This window comes from Tursiops truncatus, chromosome 10, assembly GCF_011762595.2.
Source record: "Tursiops truncatus isolate mTurTru1 chromosome 10, mTurTru1.mat.Y, whole genome shotgun sequence".
NCBI lineage: Eukaryota > Metazoa > Chordata > Mammalia > Artiodactyla > Delphinidae > Tursiops > Tursiops truncatus.
The window spans coordinates 61533433-61554274 of NC_047043.1; the positions used below are offsets into that span (position 1 = coordinate 61533433).

Genomic DNA, 20842 nt, shown 5'->3' on the forward strand with positions numbered 1-20842 from the left:
TGGGTGCTTTGACCTGCACTATTTGGTTCAGCCTGTTCACTGTTGATTCTAGTCTGGACAAGCAGAGCGGTGAGCACTGTCTGAGTGGTGTGGGTTTAGGAGGAAGGGCTGTGTCTGGCCCTCTGGCAGACCCATCATCTAGAAGCCATTTGGTCCACTGGTCTGGCAATGATGGAGACCCGGGTTGGTATCCTGGAAGTGGCAGTTATTAGCTGTGAGTCCGTGGGGCTGTTCTTTGGCTACAGTCCTCTGTATTCTCATCTATAAAATGGTGTAATACCTACTTGCAGGACTGGTATGAGAATCAGGGCTGTCACGTATACTGGAGCTGCAGGCACACAGGGAACCCAGGCCATAGCATCGACTTTGCATTGGTCCAGACCCAAACTGCCCCAAAGAGACATACGACTAGTGAATGAAATAATTTTAGGGTACAAATGCCACCATCTTCAGTGGACTACCAGACACTGCATATCGCTCCCCTTCAGTTTACAAATTAAAACCCTCTTGGATCCTGGCAAAAGAGTAAGACCCCAGCCAGGTTGCAGGGGGTGTGCAGCATCAGAGCCACTGCTTCGTCTCTTTGACTCCCAAATTACGTGGGTGCAGGCTGGTCATGTGGATTCTGATCTGCAAGATTGGAAAGGGCTGGGTCTCCTATAATCACCAACCGAGGGCTCTTAAAAATTACTCAACGGAAACGGACCACATCAGAGAGGCAGAGGCCGACCTTGCTGCTGTGAGCAACCTCATCTCAGGAACAAACTGAAAGAGCATCTCTACTGGTGAGTCATTGGTCTTCTTCATAGTTAAAAGAGGAGCTAACTCCAGGTTGTTGGGATTCTCAGAGTCCTGCCTGCAGCACGGTATGGTGTCAAATGCCCAGGCTTTCAAGCTCAACTGTCCTTGGCTCAAACTCCATCTCTGCTATTTGCTGCCATGAGGGTCCGAGGAGAGGATTATGACAACCTCGTTCTGTAAGATGATGCTGATAGTAATGGCATAATTAGACCCTCCCCAGGAGATAAGGAGAGTCTAGTCACTGTGTGTGTTCATTGACTAATCTCTTTTTCTGTTTTTCTTTTCCATTTTATAAGACAGGCTGTTATCTTAGATTATGGTTTACTTTCTTTTCTCCATATATGTCAATATACAACTGTAGCAACTTCAGAAAATATAGAAAAATATAAAGGAGGAATGGAAATAAGTCACCCCTAATTCTACCAGCCAGGGGTGAACTGCTGATAAAATCTGATCATTTTTCTATGTTTTAAAAAATATAGTCAAAATCATATAGCTTGGGATTCCCTGGTGGCACAGTGGTTGCGAGTCCGCCTGCTGATGCAGGGGACACGGGTTCATGCCCCGGTCCAGGGAGATCCCACATGCTGCAGAGTGGCTGGGCCCGTGAGCCATGGCCGCTGAGACTGCGCGTCCGGAGCCTGTGCTCCGCAACGGGAGAGGCCACAACAGTGAGAGGCCCGCGTACCGCAAAAAAAAAAAAAAAAAATCATATAGCTTATCACAGATTTGTAAACAAAGTCTATAGAATATGGGGCAGAGGGATTTAAAGAGTTCATGAACGCCCAGAGTTGCAGGCATGCTTGTGCATTACTGAGGGAGAAGAGCTACAGCTGTAATAAGACTCTCAAAGGGGTTTATGATCAAAGAAGGCCGAGAATCATGATCAATTTTACATTCACTTTGTCATCTATTCGTTGTAATGGTAACAGCCAATATTACATTGCATATTGGGGGGGGCGGGCAGGGATAAATTGGGAGATTGGGATTGGCATATACACACTACTATATGTAAAACAGATAACTAATAAAAACTTGCTGTATAGCACAGGGAACTCTACTCGATACTGCAATGAGCTGTATGGGAAAAGAATCTAAAAAAAAGAGTATATATATATATATATATATATATGTCACTTATATATATATATCAGTTATATATATATAACTGATTCACTTTGCTGTACACCTGAAACTAACACAACGTTGTCAATCAACCATACTCCAATAAAAAACTTTTTAAATGTATTGCATTTTCCAAAATCATTAAAGGCACTTCCTAAACATTTCAGTCATATTCTGTTTTATGCCTAAATTATACTTTGCTTATTTATTATCAGACACTATTTCCAAAGTTGTATATATTACTTTCTTTTTAATTTTCACAAATCAACATAGGACTTTGGTTAGAGAAAATAAAGAAACAAATGGTTTTAATATTTCTAGAAGGGAAAGTAATTTTTAACACTCTATCTGCACAGAACTGTGCAGTCCCAACCTGTTAAACACTGTTTAGTTTACCAATTATTACAAATGAATTTGCATGGGTCATCTGAAGAAACTGCAATGCCAGCCTAAGGATGCAGCAACAGCCTTAGTAGGAGAATTATTAATTCATTCATTCATTCATTTAGTTATTTATTTTTGGCTCTCTTCATTGCTGCATGGGCTTTCTGTAGTTGTGGCGAGCGGGTGCTACTCTTTGTTGTGGTGTGTGGGCTTCTCATTGCTTGCGGTGGCTTCTCTTGTTGCAGAGCACGGTCTCTAGGGCACGCGGGCTTCAGAAGTTGTGGCATGTGTGCTCAGTAGTTGTGGCTCGCAGGCTTTAGAGCACAGGCTCAGTAGTTGTGGCACACAGGCTTAGTCGCTCTGCGGCATGTGGGATCTTCCCAGACCAGGGATCAAACCCGTGCCCCCTGTATTGGCAGGAGGATTCTTAACCACTGCGCCACCAGGGAAGTCCCAGGAGAATTTTTTTTAAAGGCCAAGAGTAAGTCAAACAATAATGGAGATCTGACATTACTTTTAATGTCACATTCTAAATGATGAAGAATATATTTTTGTCCCCATGTGAAGCAGTAACACCCACAGAGCATCGTCTGACCCACTTAACCTAGCAGCCCAGAGCTGGTGGGGCACAATGCCCATGGGTTGGCCTTTCACTCTTAGAGATCCAACATTTTGTGGTCCAGGAGGAGGGACTTTTCACTGAGTAGTCTTAGCCCAAAGACAAGGTTCTTCCTTGGAGAGAAAGGGTGCTTTGAGCCCATGAAATACCAAGGTGGCAGCAGGGCTAAAATCCCTTCCTGTCAGGACCCAGCATCAGGAAAAGAAAAGTCTCCGAGGAGACCAGAAAGGAAAGATCATCTCTCCTTTTACACCCCCTTGTCTGGCCGGTTGATATTCTGACTTTGCTAAACCAAATGGCTGCTCTTCTTAAACATTTCCTTGAGGTGCCAGTGGGATACGGCACCACTCACTGGAAGAGTCCCTGCGTATTGAGTACCTCCAAGACAGTGGCAGGGACTGACCTGGCCCTCCAAGGCCGATGCTGCCGCAGTTGCCCCTACTCCCACACCACAGATTATATCACCCGTGTCTGGTCCATGGTCCCCAGCAGAGTCACAGGGCCCAGAGAAGGGTCAGAGGGAAGCGATAACCTTGAAGGGCTGGGACCCCCAGGCAAGAAAGATAGCTATTTGGTCTTTGCTATAAGTAGTCCCACTGCAAGGCTGGCCACGAGCCCTGCTGTGGTAGCCCACCCTCCTGACGTCCCATTTCAATCAGCTCTTCCGTGTGTTAAAGGAGACCCCTCAGCCCTACACTGCTGGTCATAAAAGCTAAAGCAATGTTCCCTTCTGGGGGAATCTACCTTGTAAGAGATTCCTGAAGATCACAGAGGCCCTGAGGGTGGAATGTCATACACTGTGACAGATGAAGGGGAAAGCTGGGGTTGGGCGTGAGGAAAACTGCCCAGTTCCCTGGTCAGAAAGCTGCTCGGCCAAAGCACTGGGCAGCCTGGGCTCTTCCCTGCCCTGGCTCCCCATCACGGTAAGACGAGGCAGGATGGATGGCCCATCTAGGCAGAAAGGACCAAACACCTCTTGGTCTCCAGGAGTCTTCTTGATGGTGGACCCCCAGGAAGGGGGATATTGCCTTAGCTTTCACAATTCGTAGTCCAGGGGTCAACTTAACAGAAGATGGGGCACAGGCTAGGTGGGCACCTTCTGCGAGGCATGGGCAGATGAATACAGCCCTCCCCACTGAAGAGCAGCGCCGCTCTTCCAAAAGGACACAGTCCCCAGTTCACCACGTGGTGACCTTTGCTTCCAAGGCCATTGAGCACAGGATTTTATGGAATGTGGGTGGGGTCAGTTATGTGTTGTCTCCCAGACAGGTGAGATCCTGAGAACTTTAGGGCCAGTGAAGGGTTCCTCGTCCTGTCTGAGCAGTTTCCCCTCAGAACTGGTTGTCCCCAATATACTGGGCTGTTACTGAGCAGAACAGTGGGTGGGTTTAGGAGGTGACTATCTGCCCCTTAACTGTGGGCAATGGGAAGACAGAAGGGATCACCCTCAGCCCCAAATATATATAATTCCTGTGGTTTGACTCCCAGGGGTCCATCAGAACAGACACCATGGCCGAGTACGACTACGAAGACCTCGGGTTCTTCAACGCTTCCAATGACAGCAGCCAGGGGCACGAACACTTCCTGCAGTTCAGCAAGTTGTTCCTGCCCTGCATGTATGTGGTGGTGTTCATCTGTGGCCTGGTGGGGAACTCCCTGGTGCTGGTCATATACATCTTCTACCAGAAGCTGAAGAGCCTGACGGACGTGTTCCTAATGAACCTGCCCTTGGCCGACCTGGTGTTCGTCTGTACTCTGCCGTTCTGGGCCTATGCAGGCTTCCACGAGTGGGTCTTTGGCAAAGTCATGTGCAAAACCCTGCTGGGCATCTACACTTTGAACTTCTACACGTCCATGCTCATCCTCACCTGCATCACCATGGACCGCTTCATTGCAGTGGTTCAGGCCACCAAGGCCTATAACCAGCAGGCCAAGCGGATGGCCTGGGGTAAGGCCGTCTGCTTGTCCATCTGGGTAGTTTCCCTGCTGGTTTCCTTGCCGCAGATCATCTATGGCAACGTCCTTTACCTTGACAAGCCTGTCTGCGGCTATCACAACGAGGAGATTTCCACCATGGTTCTGGCCACCCAGATGACACTGGGGTTCTTCCTGCCATTGCTTGCCATGATTGTCTGCTACTCAGTCATAATCAAGACACTGCTTCAGGCCCGAGGCTTCCAGAAGCACAAGTCTCTGAAGATCATCTTCCTGGTGGTGGCGGTGTTCCTGCTGACCCAGATGCCCTTCAACCTCGTGAAGCTCATCCGCAGCGTGAGCTGGGAGTACCACGCGATGACTAGCTTTCACTATGCCATCACAGTGACAGAGGCCATCGCCTACCTGCGTGCCTGCCTTAATCCTGTGCTCTATGCCTTTGTTGGCCTGAAGTTTCGGAAGAACTTCTGGAAACTTGTGAAAGACGCTGGCTGCCTCCCTTACCTGGATGTCTCAAGCCAACGGAAGTGTTCAGAGGACACTTCCAGGACTGCTTCAGCCTCTCGCAACATGGAGGCGACCAGCATGTTCCAGCTGTAGGCCTTGCTGGGCTTGGAGAGGCTGCTCAGAAGTCACAGGACCATGGCTGTGTCCTCTAAGGCTTTGTGTATAGCATGGGCATTCTCAAGGAGAAGTTATCAAACAGTGCAGCTGGGGTGGGATGTTTCTTCTCAGGCATGCGCAGACTGTGCCCTCTTCTTTTACACCCAGGCCTAAAGCTCAAAGGGGAGGCTGAAAGCTGCCAGAGCTTTCCTTCCTCTACCCCGAGAATACTGACACCAGGGAATGACGTGTGATTCTCCAGACCCCAGGTTCTCCTTCAGTGGGAATGGGAATGGGACTAAGGGTTGAACAGGGGGACCGGGCCAACAAAGGTCTTGATGGCAGGTGACACTCCGGGCTCCCAAGTTCAGAAGATTCTTCTGCCGATTGGGAAGCAGGGGAGATTAAAGCAGCCATGAAAACCAGTGCTGACACTGTGACTCAGACCTCCATCACCAGGCACCCAACAGAAATGAGCTCAGGTTCTGCCACGCCTTGTGGGTTTGGTTTTATATAGATAGGTGCTTTACGTTCTCTTTGATTAATCCTGGAAGGGCTAGCACCAGGGAATATGAACGGGCCAAAGCAAATGAGGGTCGGCTGAGGATTCCAGCGGGCCACAGAATGCCAGAAGAATGTGCAAAGCTGAGTCTAAGACTACCGTGAGTCTAAGCAGCGCCTCTGCAATGGATCTGCGGTGGGTCTGCTCATTTAAAACCTGCATTTATCCCGTGCCTCACACACACACACATCATATAGGAATGTACGTGTAATACACACACACACTTCTCAAACAGCATGATTTTCATGACTGAGAAATAAAACTTTTTAAAAGTATCCAAACTACTTTTATCCTTAGGCACATTCCACCTTACTGTGGTATTCCTGAATATACCAAAAGTGATCACTTGTGGGCTCAGAGCACAGGAAATAAGTTAAAACTGTCAACTTTCAGGGCACTGCTCTATCAATACACCAATGATAACAACTGTGGCTTCAACCTCCTGCCCAGAACGAGAGGTGCGTTTGTTACCTCTGAGATGTGGTCACGGAATGAGGCAGAGTTTTAGCATGTTTATTAGATCCCAGCAACCTGCTCAACAGGCTTAAGAGTGGCCTTTTTGGCTCACATGTCACAAAATCACTCACTGAAATATGGAGAACCTGTTGACAACAGCTAAGAGCGCTCAGGGAGGTGGGCCAGAAAGGGCCGAACAGTGAGGTTTCGCAGCTTGGACAGACCCGAGTCACGAGTGGGTAAGACCAGCTGGTAATCTCTTAATCATTTCCGCTTTGGTGAAACGTAGACCATAACAGTACCATCTCTCAGGGCAGGCGTGTGAGGACTGGAGAGGGTGCACACAAACACTTAGCACGGTTTGCATTTGTGGGAGGAAGGCCCCCCAAATGGCGGTAGTTGTTATTCTCTCAAGAACCAGCCACACAAAACGTGAGCCGCCTGCCTTTCTCTGTGCACTGGCAGGGCGGGGCAGGGTCGGCTTCGTGCCTTCCAGAGGCGCACGGCACAGTCCAGCTGCGCACAGGCCGGCCTTGCAGGGCCCACAGGGCCACCGACCGTTTCATACACGTGCCTAAAGGCACCCACGGGGAGAGCGGCTTTACTGTGCTCAGGCCGCATGGACTACCCAGCGCTCCTCGAACACCAAAACCTGCCCTTTTCGTGGTGACAAGGCTGACTTTCAACTTGTTTACGTTGGCTTCAGAGGGGGAGTTTTGGTCACCCTCCTCTGTGCTGTCACCTTAATGTCAAGCACTTCTGGTAGAGGGACCCCGAGCCCCTGGCCTCCCCAACAATGTCCCAAAACAAGAGGCAGAGGCCCTAATTGGGAAGGAGGGAGTGAAGAGTCGGGGAGCCAGGGGCCCTGCGGCCTCTCCATGTGTCCCCACGGAGGAAAGCAGTGTGGTGGGATGGGAAAAGCAGGGCTCTGGGGTGACTCAGTCACTGCCCCGGAGAGAGCGCCACATCTGTCCATCCTGGGACAAACGCCGCAGCCTCCTCAAGCCCATTTCACCATCCACACCCCAAGCTGACAACGGCCCTCCTTCCAGGAGCGCTGTGAGGCACGGACAGTGCACTCCGAGCCACGCTGGGGGCTGCTGGTCACGGCAACAGAGGGGCGGCTGCTGGGACCACTGTTGTTGAACGGTGCCTGCCTGGCTGAGTCAAAGGAGACCAGGCACCCATCAGGCCGTGCCCCATCCCAGGCCTATTATATGCCCTCTCTCCAGCCTCCTTGCAAAAAGGTTTTGCACTGGCCCTTCCACAGCTTAGGAGAACCTGCCTGCCTGTCCTGAGGAAAAGCACAGCAGCTGAATCTTCTTCCACCTTCTCTGCCTCCCCAGTCACTCATTGGCCCTACTCTCTGGGCCCTCACCTGCTCACACTTGGGAGTAGAGATCTTTTTCCCAAACCCCTCCTGGGTACACACCATTATGGGCAAAAGACACGGGCACAGCCCAAACAAGGCTTTCACTCTCGACTTCACTCATCCACGGGACAGCCCCATGGAGCACAAGCTCAGCCCCGCCCTTCTCCCCTTGCTCTCCCCTCTGCTCCCACGCACCAGTGCTTGACGTAAGCAGCCTGGGGTGTGGGGGAAACTGGCGGGAGGGGGTCAGGCTGGGTGTGGACCCTGGGTGAGTCCAGTTGGCCTCACGTGCGGCCTCAGGGTGTCCTCCCCGACCAGGTTCTCTGCACTTACAGGCCGGGGGCGGGGCGGTTAGAGACCATGACGGCCACACTGTCTGAGATGTGGTGAACACAGGGTGAACCTGATTCCAGGGGCTACCTGGAGCCAGAAGCCCGGGATTCTCAGTGAGCATTCTGGACTGAGGAAATGGTGCTGCAGGAGAGAAAAAACAGAAGCTGCCCGTACTGAAGGGGTGGAGGCGGAGCAAAGAGCACAGGGCCCAGGAGTGGCCGGGGCACTGGCTCTAGCCTCGTTCTCTCAGCACAGCACCCCTTCCACAGGCCCAGTCCTTTGTGGTCCACAGTAACTCCCAATGCCGTTTGGTAGGACACCTGGTACTATCATCCCTGTTTTCCAGATGAGGAAACTAGTTCAGAGACATTACTACCTGCCAAAGCTCACACAGCAGAGCTAGGGCTGGAACCCCGGTGAATAACCTCTTTCTCTTCCCCCAAACGTTGGCTAAGATGGCACGGGGTACCTGACAACTCTGTACTTGTCTGAAGGCGGAGATGCTAGGTTAACCCAAGCACAAGGTGGCTTTCTAACCTTAACTGTTATCATCATATCCTGTTCTCGGTTTGAAATACCAGGTATCGTATCTCCTGGCTGGTGATAAACCTGCCACAAATTGCCGAAGCACTCTGACCACAGAGCACTTGTTCTAAAGCAAGTACCGGCAAAGATGCTCTGTGGGTCAGGGACAGTCTCCGTGCGTGAGTTTGAGCTCAGTATCATCTGGGCATCTGGTGGGATTTTCGTTGGCGAACACAACTGAGCTACAAGATGTAAGGAACCAAGCCCGTGGCAGTAGACATCACAGTGTGGCCCTTGACCTCACAGTTCAGGGGAAACATCACCAAAACCACGCAATTCCATGGAAGGCTTTCCACATCATTTCCATCTCATCCTCCTAACAACCCTAGAGGTGCCGTCCCTGTCTCTTCTGTATGAGGAAGGGAACTGAGTTTGGGGCCTGTGGTGCTCAAAGCCAGGGAACCTGGAGGCAGCAGACCAGGAGTGTCTGACTCTGGACCTCAAGTTCTTCATGGGCACAGTCTGCTTGAGAAGGGAGGCTGGGCCTGGAGGAGGGAAGGGCTGCTGGAAGCAGAGCAGAGGCCAAGGGACCCAAGGCCAGGCTTGTTGCTGGAGGACAGAGTTTCTTTCCTCCTCTGCCTGCCTCGGTCCTGAGAAGAGCTGGGCACCTGGTCAGGGAGACGGCTGAGGGTGGGCCTGGGTCACAGTTGGGAGGGGTGTGCACAGCTGCAGGGTTCTGGAGAATATCTCCCCTCCACCTGAGGTGGGCTGTGCTCCTGAGCCACGTGCAGGGGCCTCTGGGAGGCTGCCTAGGGATCTGCGGGATCCTGCCGCGTCTCCCCGAGAGCTGGATTCTGGGACCTGTTCCTGTCCCATCACGGCCAGGAGGGCCAAGGCAGACAACTGTGTTTGTCCTGAGAATGTGTGTGTGGGGGGTGGTAGGAGTGGACAAAGAGGCAGGGAAGGTGGGCAGGTGCTTGATGTGAAGATAGGGAAACGGGACCAGGAGGAGAGGGCTGTACTCTTCAAAATGAATCTCGGGCCTGTGGACTGGAGGGAGGGGTTCTGGGCACAAAGCTTAATGCTGACACTTACAGCCCCCTGACCCTGAGCAAGTTACCTGGCCTCCTGAGCTTCAGTACCTTGACCTGTAAAATGGGGACCATAATCCCTACTCTTTGAAGGGTTGGGCAGGGACTAAGTGAGGTCACGTGCAAAAGCTGCTACACAGGGAAAGTGCTTGACAGACACTGCCTCCAGGCAGCCTCCTTCCCCCCACATCAGGGCTTTCACAGCCTTGAACCCCTCCTGGACCACTTCTTCCTTTGGACTTGCTGATTTCTTTCTCTCAGTGTCTTGGCAGGGATGCATACACAAACCCAGGCTCTATACCAACCCCTCACACTCCCCACCCCACCAAACCCGTCGGAGCTCCTCAGACTCCTGGTGGTTTTGATTGGTCCTAAGCTTAGGAAGAAAAAGAACATAAGAAAAAGCCACCAGAGACACGGGGGTCCGTCTCTGGCTAACTCACAAGGAAGGTGTGAGACAAGGCAGGCCCTGAACTGACTTGGAGGGCTGGCTCTTCACCCAAACAGAGGACGCATGGGGACTGCAGGCCCATGCATTAGCCCTGGATCTCCTCCTCAGGCCGCAGGCCAGCACGCTGGCAGTTTCCTTTCCTTGGACCGCTTCCTGATTCCCCATGACCCAAAACACACTTATTTGTCAGCAGTCAGAAGACCTTCTGCTTTTGCTCCTACTGAGAAAGGGGAAGGCGAAAGGTGAAGGGAAGAGGGAGCTGCAGCGCGGCACTTCCTCATGCAGGTGACAGCCCAAGGTCATCCTCCCAGGCCCTGAGCTTCCGGTCCTGCTCCCCGGACACCCAACCCACCTACCCACCTGGCCAGCAGTTGAGGCACAGTCAGTGAAGAGTTGCCAGGTGACGACGGCATGAGTATGGCTTACTGCAAATGCAAGAGAACGTGCCCTGGGGACCACTGAACCATGGGGGTTGGGGAGAACGCTGCAGGCTCATGCAGCCAGGAAAGGCTTCAGAAGGAAAAGAAAGGGCCCATGGTCACAGTGAGCAGAGGCTTTCTTGGGTTGGGTGATGGGCTGGCTTTATCCATGAGGCAAGGTCAGTCACCTTCAAGCAAGAGAACAGAAGAGTATGGAGACATACACTTGAGCCTAAAATCTCCTGTGCTGAGACCCTTCCGAAGATTAAGTGCATCTCCTCCCATGCAGCAGAAATCCTGGATGATAAATCTGACAGCCCTTCCTCTGAACTCTGGGCAGGAATAGAGGAACAGAGGTCTCAATACAAGTCGGCAAGAGCATCACAGAACTCCCTAACTGGATGGAAAGTGAGTCAACGAACGTCTGGACACAGGAGCCATGTCAATTCTCCCTTGAGCTTCTAAACAGGCAGTGCTTTGCTGTAGGAACTGCAGTTAAGCCAGACCCCAGGGGCTGAGAAACACCGAGCAAGGCTGCCATGTAGGGGAACTTGACTTTTCCCAAGGGTCCCCTGGCTTAAACTCCTGACACTTTAATACAATAGCACTTTGTGCAGTTACTTCATATATTTAGAAACTAGCCATTGCAGAACTCTCCTCACAGGCCTTGTTGGAAAACAGCCGGCCCAGAAAAATGAGAGGGCCAATGGAGAGCCGGTACTAAAGGACACCCCTGTGCCTGATGCTGTCCATCTGCGGCATCAGGAACATTTGGTGGGTCTGGGTCACTGATTAAGAGCAGCACAAGATACTGGTGGTGGGGCAGGCACGGGATGGGGGAGGGGAAAGCACCGGGTAACAAACTTGGTTATATTTTTATTGCGTTTAGAACTTTGGGGTGGACATCCCTGGCAGTCCAGTGGTTACGACTCCCCACTTCCACTGCAGGGGGCACGGGTTCGATCCCTGCTTAGGGAACTAAGATCCTGTATGCTGCATGGCGCAGCCAAAAAAAAAAAAGAGGACTTCTGAGAGAAACGTCTACTTGAGACAACAGAAATTAATCTTGTGGCACCATTACCAAGCCTGATGAGTGGTTCCAAAAGGTGAACACGGTTTTTAAAGAGCAGCGCGTTACTCTGAGCATGGCTACAGCAGCCCAGCAAACGCTGCTCTCATGGGCTGAATTGTGTCCCCCCCTTAAATTCATATATTGATGTCTTAACGCCCAGTATCTCAGAATGTGACTGTTTTTGGAGACAAGATCTAAAAGAAGTAAGTTAGTTAAAATGAGGCCAATAAGGCGAGCCCTAATCCAACCTGACTGGTGTCCTTATAAGAAGAAAAGATTAGAACACAGAGAGACATGGGTGGCACATGCATAGCGGGCATGACCATGTGAAGAGACAGGAAGACAGCAGCTGTCCGCAAGCCAAGGAGAGGCCTCAGGAAACCAAACCTGCCTTGGCCTTGCACTCTCAGGACTTCGAGAAAATAGATTTCTGTTGTTTAAGTCACCTGGTCTATGGTATTTTGTTATGGCGGCCTGAGCAGATTAATACAGTTGCCTAAGCCCAGAAAGGCCTTCCTGAAGATGCTGAAATCAGGGGGACCGCTGACAGACACGCCCAGGAACCCTCTGACAAGGCTCAACACTGACTACTCCTCGAGCCCTGGTGCTCCTCAAGGGCACCCTGCCCCGAGCACTGTTCGCAGGCACCTCCCCTTAAGCAAAGACAGCCAATCTTGCTTCCAAGCTTTCCTAATCCTTTGATAAGAAACTAATCCTTTGATAAGTGCACTTAATGGGCACTCAGGAAATGGAGGTGATGTCTACTCACTGTTCAGCCACGTTTGGGTCAAGAGAATCAGTTTCGGTGGGTGTTTCAGGCAAGGAGGAGCCGGACTCCTGTATCTGGCACAACTCCTCATCTGTGATGATGTCAAACACGGCATCGTCTGGCGGCCGGCAGTCTGTGTTAGCACCTGGGGTGCAGAGGAAGGTCGGGAGAGAAGAGAAATGCAGTCATGGACAGTACGGGGAGGGAGTGTAGCTACATGGGACGAGCCACCAGGACACACTCTAAGTGCTCACTCAACCGACAGCTACTCTGTCCAGATGGAGAGAAATGGCTCTTGGCATGTTCCAGAAAAGCAGATGAAGGGACTACAGATGAAACTGAATGCACCATGTAAGAGATTTCTCTGAAGTCCCTTAGGCAGTGGTGTGGAGAGGTTTTAAGCTCTTACATGTTCTCTGAGGCCCTTTATTTAGAAGGAAAAAAACCTATCAAAACCTTATCAGGAAAGAACCTAACAAAAAGGTAATCATACTTCTGTGCTGCTGAATCCTTGCTCCAGCAGACACAGACCTCACTCATGCCTCTTTGAGAGGAGGATTCTGTCTGACCTGCATTTTCACCTCAATCCACTGAGGGGTGGAAAAGAACCTCCCTCTGCACAGCAGCCATTGTGCTTCTGACCAGGGTACTTGTGCCCAACTTTGCAGGCTACCCAGTAGGAAGAATGCTGTGCGATGCTGCTGTGCTAGTCACCCCCCACCCCGCCAACAAGCAGTCTCTTGCATGTGATGGAAAATGTGATGGCAGGCCTGAGACGAAAGAAGAAAAGACAGAAAGTAAGACAGACAGACAGAGGAGGAGACAGGAAATGTCAGAAAGCAAAACAAGCAACCTCAGCATGCTGGCACCATGCCACCCTCTGTCGTCACTGGAACACCCACTAGTGAGCCAGGCGAGGGGAAGATTCAGCAAGAAGAACAGTTCATGGGAAGTTCCCAGCAGGCCCTGCCGCATGGCTCCTGGTACAGGCCGTGCTTTAGAACAGACACCCACAGTCCAGCCCTGAGAGGGCAGCCTGGGCTGGTCTGCGAGGCTGTGCTGAGCAGGACCCAAATCCCGCTTCCTTTTACTGAGCTGAGTGAGAGGACATGAAGGAGAATATATCCTTCTTGGCCGCCGAGAGAGAATGTGAGCTACAGGGAGACAGGGAAGGATGTGCTCGTTTCCACACTCAACTCCTGGCCTTTGGTTACCCTGAAAGAGAGGGCTGGATATGGGGCTGGGGCCCTGGGAGACAGCGTTTTCCAACGCTGTGGGTCCACTGGTGGTGTGAGTTGAGAAGTAAACAGACACCACGTTAAATAACACTGAATCATATCAGGAGAAAGTTATTCCCTTTTCAATTCTCCTTCAATCCTAATTACATCAAAAAGAAAGTCTCAGATTGGTGGTACTACCTTTTTAGTGCCTAAGTTTGGAAAACACTGAACTACACATGTTCCAGCTAAGCAGCCACAGTGGGGTAGTGGTGAGGGTGGCACCTGGAGAACACGGAGGGCAGTGGCGGAGCCTGACCTTGGCCTCCGGTGGCCTGGGGTGCGGCCTGGGCTGGTGACCGGGCGGGGCTGGGCTCTCCCTGGCTGGTGCCCGAGCTGGTGCTGTCGGGGGACTCGGGGCCCTCGCTCAGCTTCTGGAAGCAGGCCTGGCAGCAGCGCTCCTTCTTGCCGCTGTGCTTGCTCACAGCGTAGTTGTTGCAGCAGTAGTAACAGAAGATGTGGCCGCATATCCTGGGGACGACACAGGCACGGGCCCTGAGGACGCTGCACTAGAGGTCTCGAGTGACCTGCTTGGGACCGGAACCGGGCTCTGTTCTGGGCTCTGGACGCCACATGGCTCGTCAGACCTGGCTCTGCCCCCACTCTAGAGTGGGGCCTGAAGGCCTATCTCATAAGATTCCAAAAAAGCCATCTTGGTAAGCCTGATGGGAGACACGTTTACTTCCAGGGTCCTGGGAGGCAGGCCGAGCCCCCTTCCCTAACGCAACGATGCAGGTGTGCATTCTAGGCCTCGGGGGCTGGGCTCTAAGAGACCACAGACCCCATCCCCCTGTGCTGACCGTTCTCCATCTGTCCGCACCCCAACTCAAGATTCATTCCCGCCTGCCCTTCTTTGGGCCCTGGGGGGTGTGGGGGGGTCTCTGCTCTGTGTTCCTCTGGTGAAGCCTCAGCCCCTGCTCTCTCTGGGTTTCATTTCCCCTCTGACCCCTGCAGGCCAAGAGAGGGCCAGAGGTTGGGTCTCTGGGTGCTCTACATCCCCGTGGGTCCCCTTAACTCTGCCTACACCCCCTGTATTAAACTCTCTTCCCTTTCGGGGATCCCCGAGTGTCCTGCTGAGACCCTGCCTAACATACCCTCCTCAACTGGTTCCCTCAAAACTAAGAGGCAACGTGCTCTTCCTAGACAGTTGGCTGCGGTGCCAACGCCTGCCACGGAGTCCTCGTTCAGAGGCATCTGCCCTAGTGCTGGGCCCTGCCCGCAGGCCGCCTGCTGACCTGCAGTGGTGCCGCCGCACCATCCAGCTGAACTCCCGCTTGCAGTCAAAGCAGTAGTTCGCCTCCGTGTCCCCCAGCCACCTCTCCTCAGCACTGAGCTTCTGTTGGAATTCCAGGGCGTCTGACTTCTGCCAGAGAGCATCCTTGTCCCTGGGAAAAAGCCGCATTAGAAAAATAGAAGAAAGAATCCATGAAAACAATAGAATTATCTCTGGTTCATTTCAAAAGACTGCTTCTGAATTTCCCAAAACACAAGGAGAATTCACTTTTACCTTGGAAATAAACCCCCAGTCTAGGTCTCCTCTGTCACCCCACACCAGTCCCAGACTCAGCAGGAGCCTCCCAACGTGTTAAGTCCTCATCTGACACCACACTGTGTGAAGGTACAGGGGGGTCTGTGATGTCCATAAAAGGCTCTGGCAACTGCAAAGACCTGCTGGCACTGACAAGGGCCACCAGCTGCTCAGATGTCTAAATGACGGTGCACGTGGCCAATGGGAGTTTAAGCTGTCACGTGCTGCCACGATTACATGACCGTCTGTGTGCTGTGAGCCCAAGAACCCAAATCTTAAATGTGCTCAGGATCCTTCATGTTTTTATGGTTTAAGTAACAATTAATGGAGGAGAGCCAAGCTTTTCCAGCCTGAAAATCCGATGGGATGTTGACCTCCTCCACTCCTTAGAGAGACAGCACAGCCACTACAGGAAGCAAACACACTGAAAAAAGTGGCAGGCTTTTCAGGAGGCTCTGGCAGCACCTGCATGTGCCTGATGCACCAGGGAAGATGTGTATAAAGCCTTCCTTAAAACTGCTGTTAACTTTCGGGGCTATAGGAAACACAGAGGATGGAAGAACATGTTAAATGACACCATGGGCATGCAATCAGCAAAGTCCAGGCTATGGGAAGCTCTACCAGATGAATGGCCTGCTTTCTTTAAAAGTAAACTGCAAAGGAAAAAAAAAGAGAGTGAGATGGTGGGGGAACCATGACTAAGCAAGAGAGATCTAAGAAACATATCACCATGCAATGTATAGATCTAATATAGATCCTAATTAGAAAAACCTATAAAGCAATTAGAAAAATTTCAAACTAGACTAGACAGTTGATGATATTGGGAATTAGTTAATTTTCAAACGCGGTAATGATGCTGTGGTTGTTTAAAATAGAGTCCTTGTGTTGGAGAGGTACGTATCAGAATACTTGTGGATGAAATGACAGGATGTCTGGGATTTGCTTCAAAATAATCTGAGGAGGTGGGGGAAATGGGTAGGACTCTTGGATGATACAAGACTGGTCATGAGCTGAATAATGTTGAAGCTGGGTGACAGGTACACAGCAGTGCATTTTGCTATCCTATTTTTGTATTTTTGAAAATTTCCGGGACTTTCCTGGAGGTCCAGTAGTTAAGACTCCGCGTTTCCACTGCAGGGGGCATGGGTTTGATCCCTGGTTGGGGAACTAAGATCCCAGAAGCAGCCAGGCGCAGCCAAAAAAAAAATAATAATAATAATTCCATACAAAAACCTTTCAAAACTTTTTGAATGAGTTGTCAACATTTAAAAGCCAGGCCAATTTCACATAAAAATTCAGATTTCCACATTCTCTTAAGAAGTAAGGTGACTTGGCAACCCTGGACTCGATGCCTGCGGGGCAACAGTCAGCAAGAGCAGAGCAGGTCATGTCCTCCTGTTTCTCAGAGCCCCGTCCTGGCCCGGTTCACACATTTACCTCACTGTCTGCTACCTGCAGGCACTGGAGTTTGGGGGCCCAGGTGCTGGGGAGAGTGGGACGGAAGAGAAGGAGAAAAGGGCTCACGAGAGAGGGACAAGGGAATAGAGAAGTCCCTGAGGATATTAAACATCTTTGATTGTCACTCTTGTGGCTGAGCACACGGAGATTTTGAAAACAGCATAGCAATAAGAAAACACGGACCAGGTGCAAGGCTGCCAAGGGCCTGAGCAGACCCTGTTCACGTGTGCGGGCGCTTACAACAGAACACAAGCAGACAGGGGCCCATTTCCCTCGAAGAGTCCTTTCAAGAACAGTTGCATTTCTTTAAAGAAAAGCCAAGCTTGGGGGCAGCCCCTGGCCCCTTGTTTGATACTCACCTGAGCAGCTCTATCAGCCGCTCCTCCAGGAATTTCTTGGTTCTATTCAGGTCATCCAGGTCAGCAAGCATCTTCTGGTCATTCTTTTCCCTGTCTGTCGCCTCCTGGCAGAGTCTGTTGTAATACTCCTGGATCTTTGTCGTGGCTTTTTCAAGTTCCTTCTGGGTCCTGGTGGAGGAGTAGTAAGTTTTCCTTATTACCCACCACTTCCAGCTTCCCCCGTGCCTCTGGGCTAATCCAGGCCTCTAATGGGGGGTCCTGCTGCCCTACCAGGCTTTCCCCTTCATGGGGGGAGCCCCTTGGCACGGCCCCACTCACACGCTGTACACTCTCTTAAGCCTTCGAAACTTCCCTCACACACCCAAACTCTTCACACACCACTACCCCTCACGACAAATACAAGGGACATTTGGGAGAGGAGGCTGAGCTCAGGTCACTAGGAGCACCCCACGTGCGTCAAACTCTGTACCACTTGGTTCTTGGGCAGAGACTGAGGTTTTGAGAGGAGCCCGACGGGTTAAGTACACGGGCTGGTGATGGCAGTACACACAAGAGGAAAAAGGAGCCAGGAGAGAAAGAACAGAGGCGTAGCTTCCTGGAGATGACCACACAGAGAAGCGTCTATCTTCCATGTGTCTTTGGGACTCTACACGTGGGGCTTGGCATGGGGCACACGGCAGGCACTCAATCTACACTGCGAGGCGTTCAACCTGACAACGCTGAGGCCTAAGGAATCCTGTTCTGGGTGCTTCGGAGCCTCAAGCTGCAGCGGGGGGGCCGGCGGAACCACTGTCTTCCCGCCCTTGCCCACTTCTCTTTCAGCTCACCTGTCCCCTAAGGCAGTGGTTTTCCAAGGATGCCTTATAAAGCAAGGCATTCATAACAGCTCCATTAAAACAGAGGGCTGTGCAAGACCAATGAATCTGTACCTAATCCAGCCTTTCCATGTCCGGTACAAAGTTGTCAGGAGGTTGTTGTTTACTAGACACTGTCCTCCAAAATGATCTCGGGTACACACACACACACACACACACACACACACACACACACACACACACACACACACACACACACACACACACACACACACACACACACACACACACACACACACACACACACACACACACACACACACACACACACACACACACACACACACACACACACACACACACACACACACACACACACACACACACACAGTTATAGCATTAAAAAGAATGCCACCAACTTCGGAGGTTCTACTTAAATTGTCACATGAACACCACCTGGCTAAGGGAAGCCAGAGTCCTATAGGATTCAAACTCTGTAAGGAGTCAGCTGAGAAGAGTCAGATGAGAAGAAATGTACGTTGAGGTTACTAAACATCCGGCGTGGTCTGGATCTCCCATTGAGCCGGGGCCCAGGCCTAGAAGCAGATGGTAGGAGATGGGTGGAAAAGTTAAAGCCTCGGGAGAATTTGGGGTGTCTGTTTTTGCTGGGAGCACACATGCGATCAGGTCCCAGCAACCCCTGTTGTAATACTCCTGGATCTGTATTACTGTATTACTGTATTACCTGTATTACTCCTGTAATACTCCAGTTTGGCCCCATCACCAGACAGTGGGCTGATGATGCTCACAACTCCGGGTGGCCCCCAAGCCTGAAGATGAAGAGGTCTCGGGGGTGGACACAGGTAGGGCCATACTTTAAGGTTAAAAAAAAATTATGATGGAGCTTCCCTGGTGGCGCAGTAGTTGAGAGTCCGCCTGCCGATGCAGGGGCATGGGTTCGTGCCCCAGTCCAGGAAGATCCCACATGCCGCGGAGCGGCTGGGCCCGTGAGCCATGGCCGCTGAGCCTGCGCGCTCCGCGGCGGGAGAGGCCACAACAGTGAGAGGCCTGCGTACCGCAAAAACAAACAAACAAACAAAAAAAACCCCATTATGATGAAAGGGCGACAGCACGATGTGCTCTCCACAGACACAGCACCAGAGAGTCTCCAGGAAGACAAGCTGATCCTGCTCCCTGGCTCGCCCACTCACTCTCAGATGAGCTTGCGAGAACCTCACACCTAACCCCGCAGCCTCTCATTTCAGAGAGGAAACGAAGAACTCAAGTCAAAACACACGGAGGGAAAACACGCACACACAATACTCTCACACCAGTACCCTAAAATAAAACAAAACACTAAACTATCTGTCTATATATTTTTTAGGGTAGTCGTTGAGACAAAGACTCTGGAGCCAAATGTTCTGAGTTCCAATCCTGTCATCACCACTTACACACTGTGTGACCCTGGGCAAGTGACTTCACTCCTCTGAGCCTTGTTTTCCTCATCTATGAAATGGGATAAATAATAATACCATCCTCACAAGACCATTGGGAGGATTAAATGGGCAAATAAATACCAAGTATTTAAAACGGTACCTGCCACATTTTAGGCATTACTTAAATGTTTGCTGTTAGTAGTACCATGATTATCTCCCAGCTTTTACTTCATTTTAGTTTTACCAAAGCATGAAGTTACTGAACTGAAATATGCCCTGCTAGAGATAAGACAATGGAATTAAGAGAAAGGGTCTCTGCAGCCTTCTATAGGCTTGTGACAGGCAGATTGCCAAGGTTCTCCGTGGCATGCTTCTGACATAAGCACTTTATGAGTCTGTGGCTTTTCTTGCAAAAGGGCTTCTTTAACCTGATATGAGTGGTTGACTTTCTAAATGACTGTACCAAACACCCCCTCCCTTGAGGACTCTCCCACTGGCCGCGTGGGTGGACCGTGTAACTAACCTGTCCAAGTCTTGGCGCAGGGCGGCCCCCTCCTCATCCTTTCTCAGCATGGCGGCCTGGCACTCAGCAAGGTGCTTGCCGGTACAGCTCAGCTTCTCCGCCGCATCGGCCTGGGAAGCCTGGCACAGGACAGCAGGGAGAAGACGCTCGGTTGCAGAAGCCCATGCAAGATGCCATCAAGTGACTGGCATGTTCCCCACCCCATCTGGCTGGCGCACTTCTAACAGGAGGGGCTTTTGTCTGTTTTTAAGTTCAAGAAACCACGAACTAGTATGTGTGTGGAGTATGACAGACTCCCATTTGTAATTATGTCCCTCAAGCATCAGCTGCAACCTGTTGTGGTGGCTGGTGGGGCAGCAGGTATCAGAATCTCCGGGGTGGGGGTAGAGGTGGGGTGGCAGGGTACAGGAGTCACTGAAAAAAGTCACTGCCATGAAAACGGGTTTCAGTCCCACCCCTGCTCTGGCTCACGTCAGAAACCCTGACTTGGAGAACATCTGCAGAGAGGGATGACTTATTTCCTTTCCATAAGACACAGGGGCGGTGAAAAGCACCCTTGACAGCTCTAGCCAGGTGTTCAGGGAGTGGAAGAGCCATGACACAGACTCAGGTTGTCTACAAAGGTGAGCTGACGGCAGCTTTAGCCAGGGCACTGGAACTCCTGCAGGGAGGCCTCTCTGATGGTCCAATGAAAGCCAAGCCACATCCCCTTCCTCGACAGGCCCACAACCTGGGAGTGGAATGACCAGGTGAACGATGGGCCGGCCGCTGCTCAGGGCTCACAGGAGCACCTCCCCTGGGCCTCAGGGGCCAGGCTTACCTTCAGCTTCCCCACAGCCTCCTCGGCAGCCAGTAGCTGCCGACCTTGCTCCTCCAACTGGCCCCTGAGGCTCCTGCATTCTTCACTGGAGGTCTGGAGAGGATGAGAA

The 20842-nt window shown here is 51.4% G+C and overlaps 2 protein-coding genes across 5 annotated transcripts in view; one reads left to right on the plus strand and one right to left on the minus strand.

Annotated features, from left to right (window-relative positions):
• Positions 1–20842, minus strand: part of FYCO1 (FYVE and coiled-coil domain autophagy adaptor 1) — an 86111-nt gene that overhangs the window by 29241 nt on the left and 36028 nt on the right. For 3 of the 4 annotated variants that reach the window (XM_033864724.2, XM_033864723.2, XM_033864725.2), the window contains exons 9-14: positions 20734–20826; positions 19914–20032; positions 17140–17307; positions 15030–15179; positions 14054–14265; positions 12518–12662 (exon numbers count right to left, since the gene is read on the minus strand). In XM_033864724.2, the coding sequence (XP_033720615.1) occupies positions 12518–12662; positions 14054–14265; positions 15030–15179; positions 17140–17307; positions 19914–20032; positions 20734–20826 (887 nt within the window). Of the gene's footprint in view, positions 1–5731; positions 5848–12517; positions 12663–14053; positions 14266–15029; positions 15180–17139; positions 17308–19913; positions 20033–20733; positions 20827–20842 lie in introns of those variants that run through there. The other variant, XM_073811082.1, reaches the window with a different exon arrangement.
• CXCR6 (C-X-C motif chemokine receptor 6) lies at positions 717–5464 on the plus strand. The gene is made up of 2 exons (XM_019946828.3): positions 717–785; positions 4418–5464. Exon 2 carries the CDS (start codon positions 4439–4441, stop codon positions 5462–5464), a length of 1026 nt encoding a protein of 341 aa, XP_019802387.1. The 5' UTR covers positions 717–785; positions 4418–4438.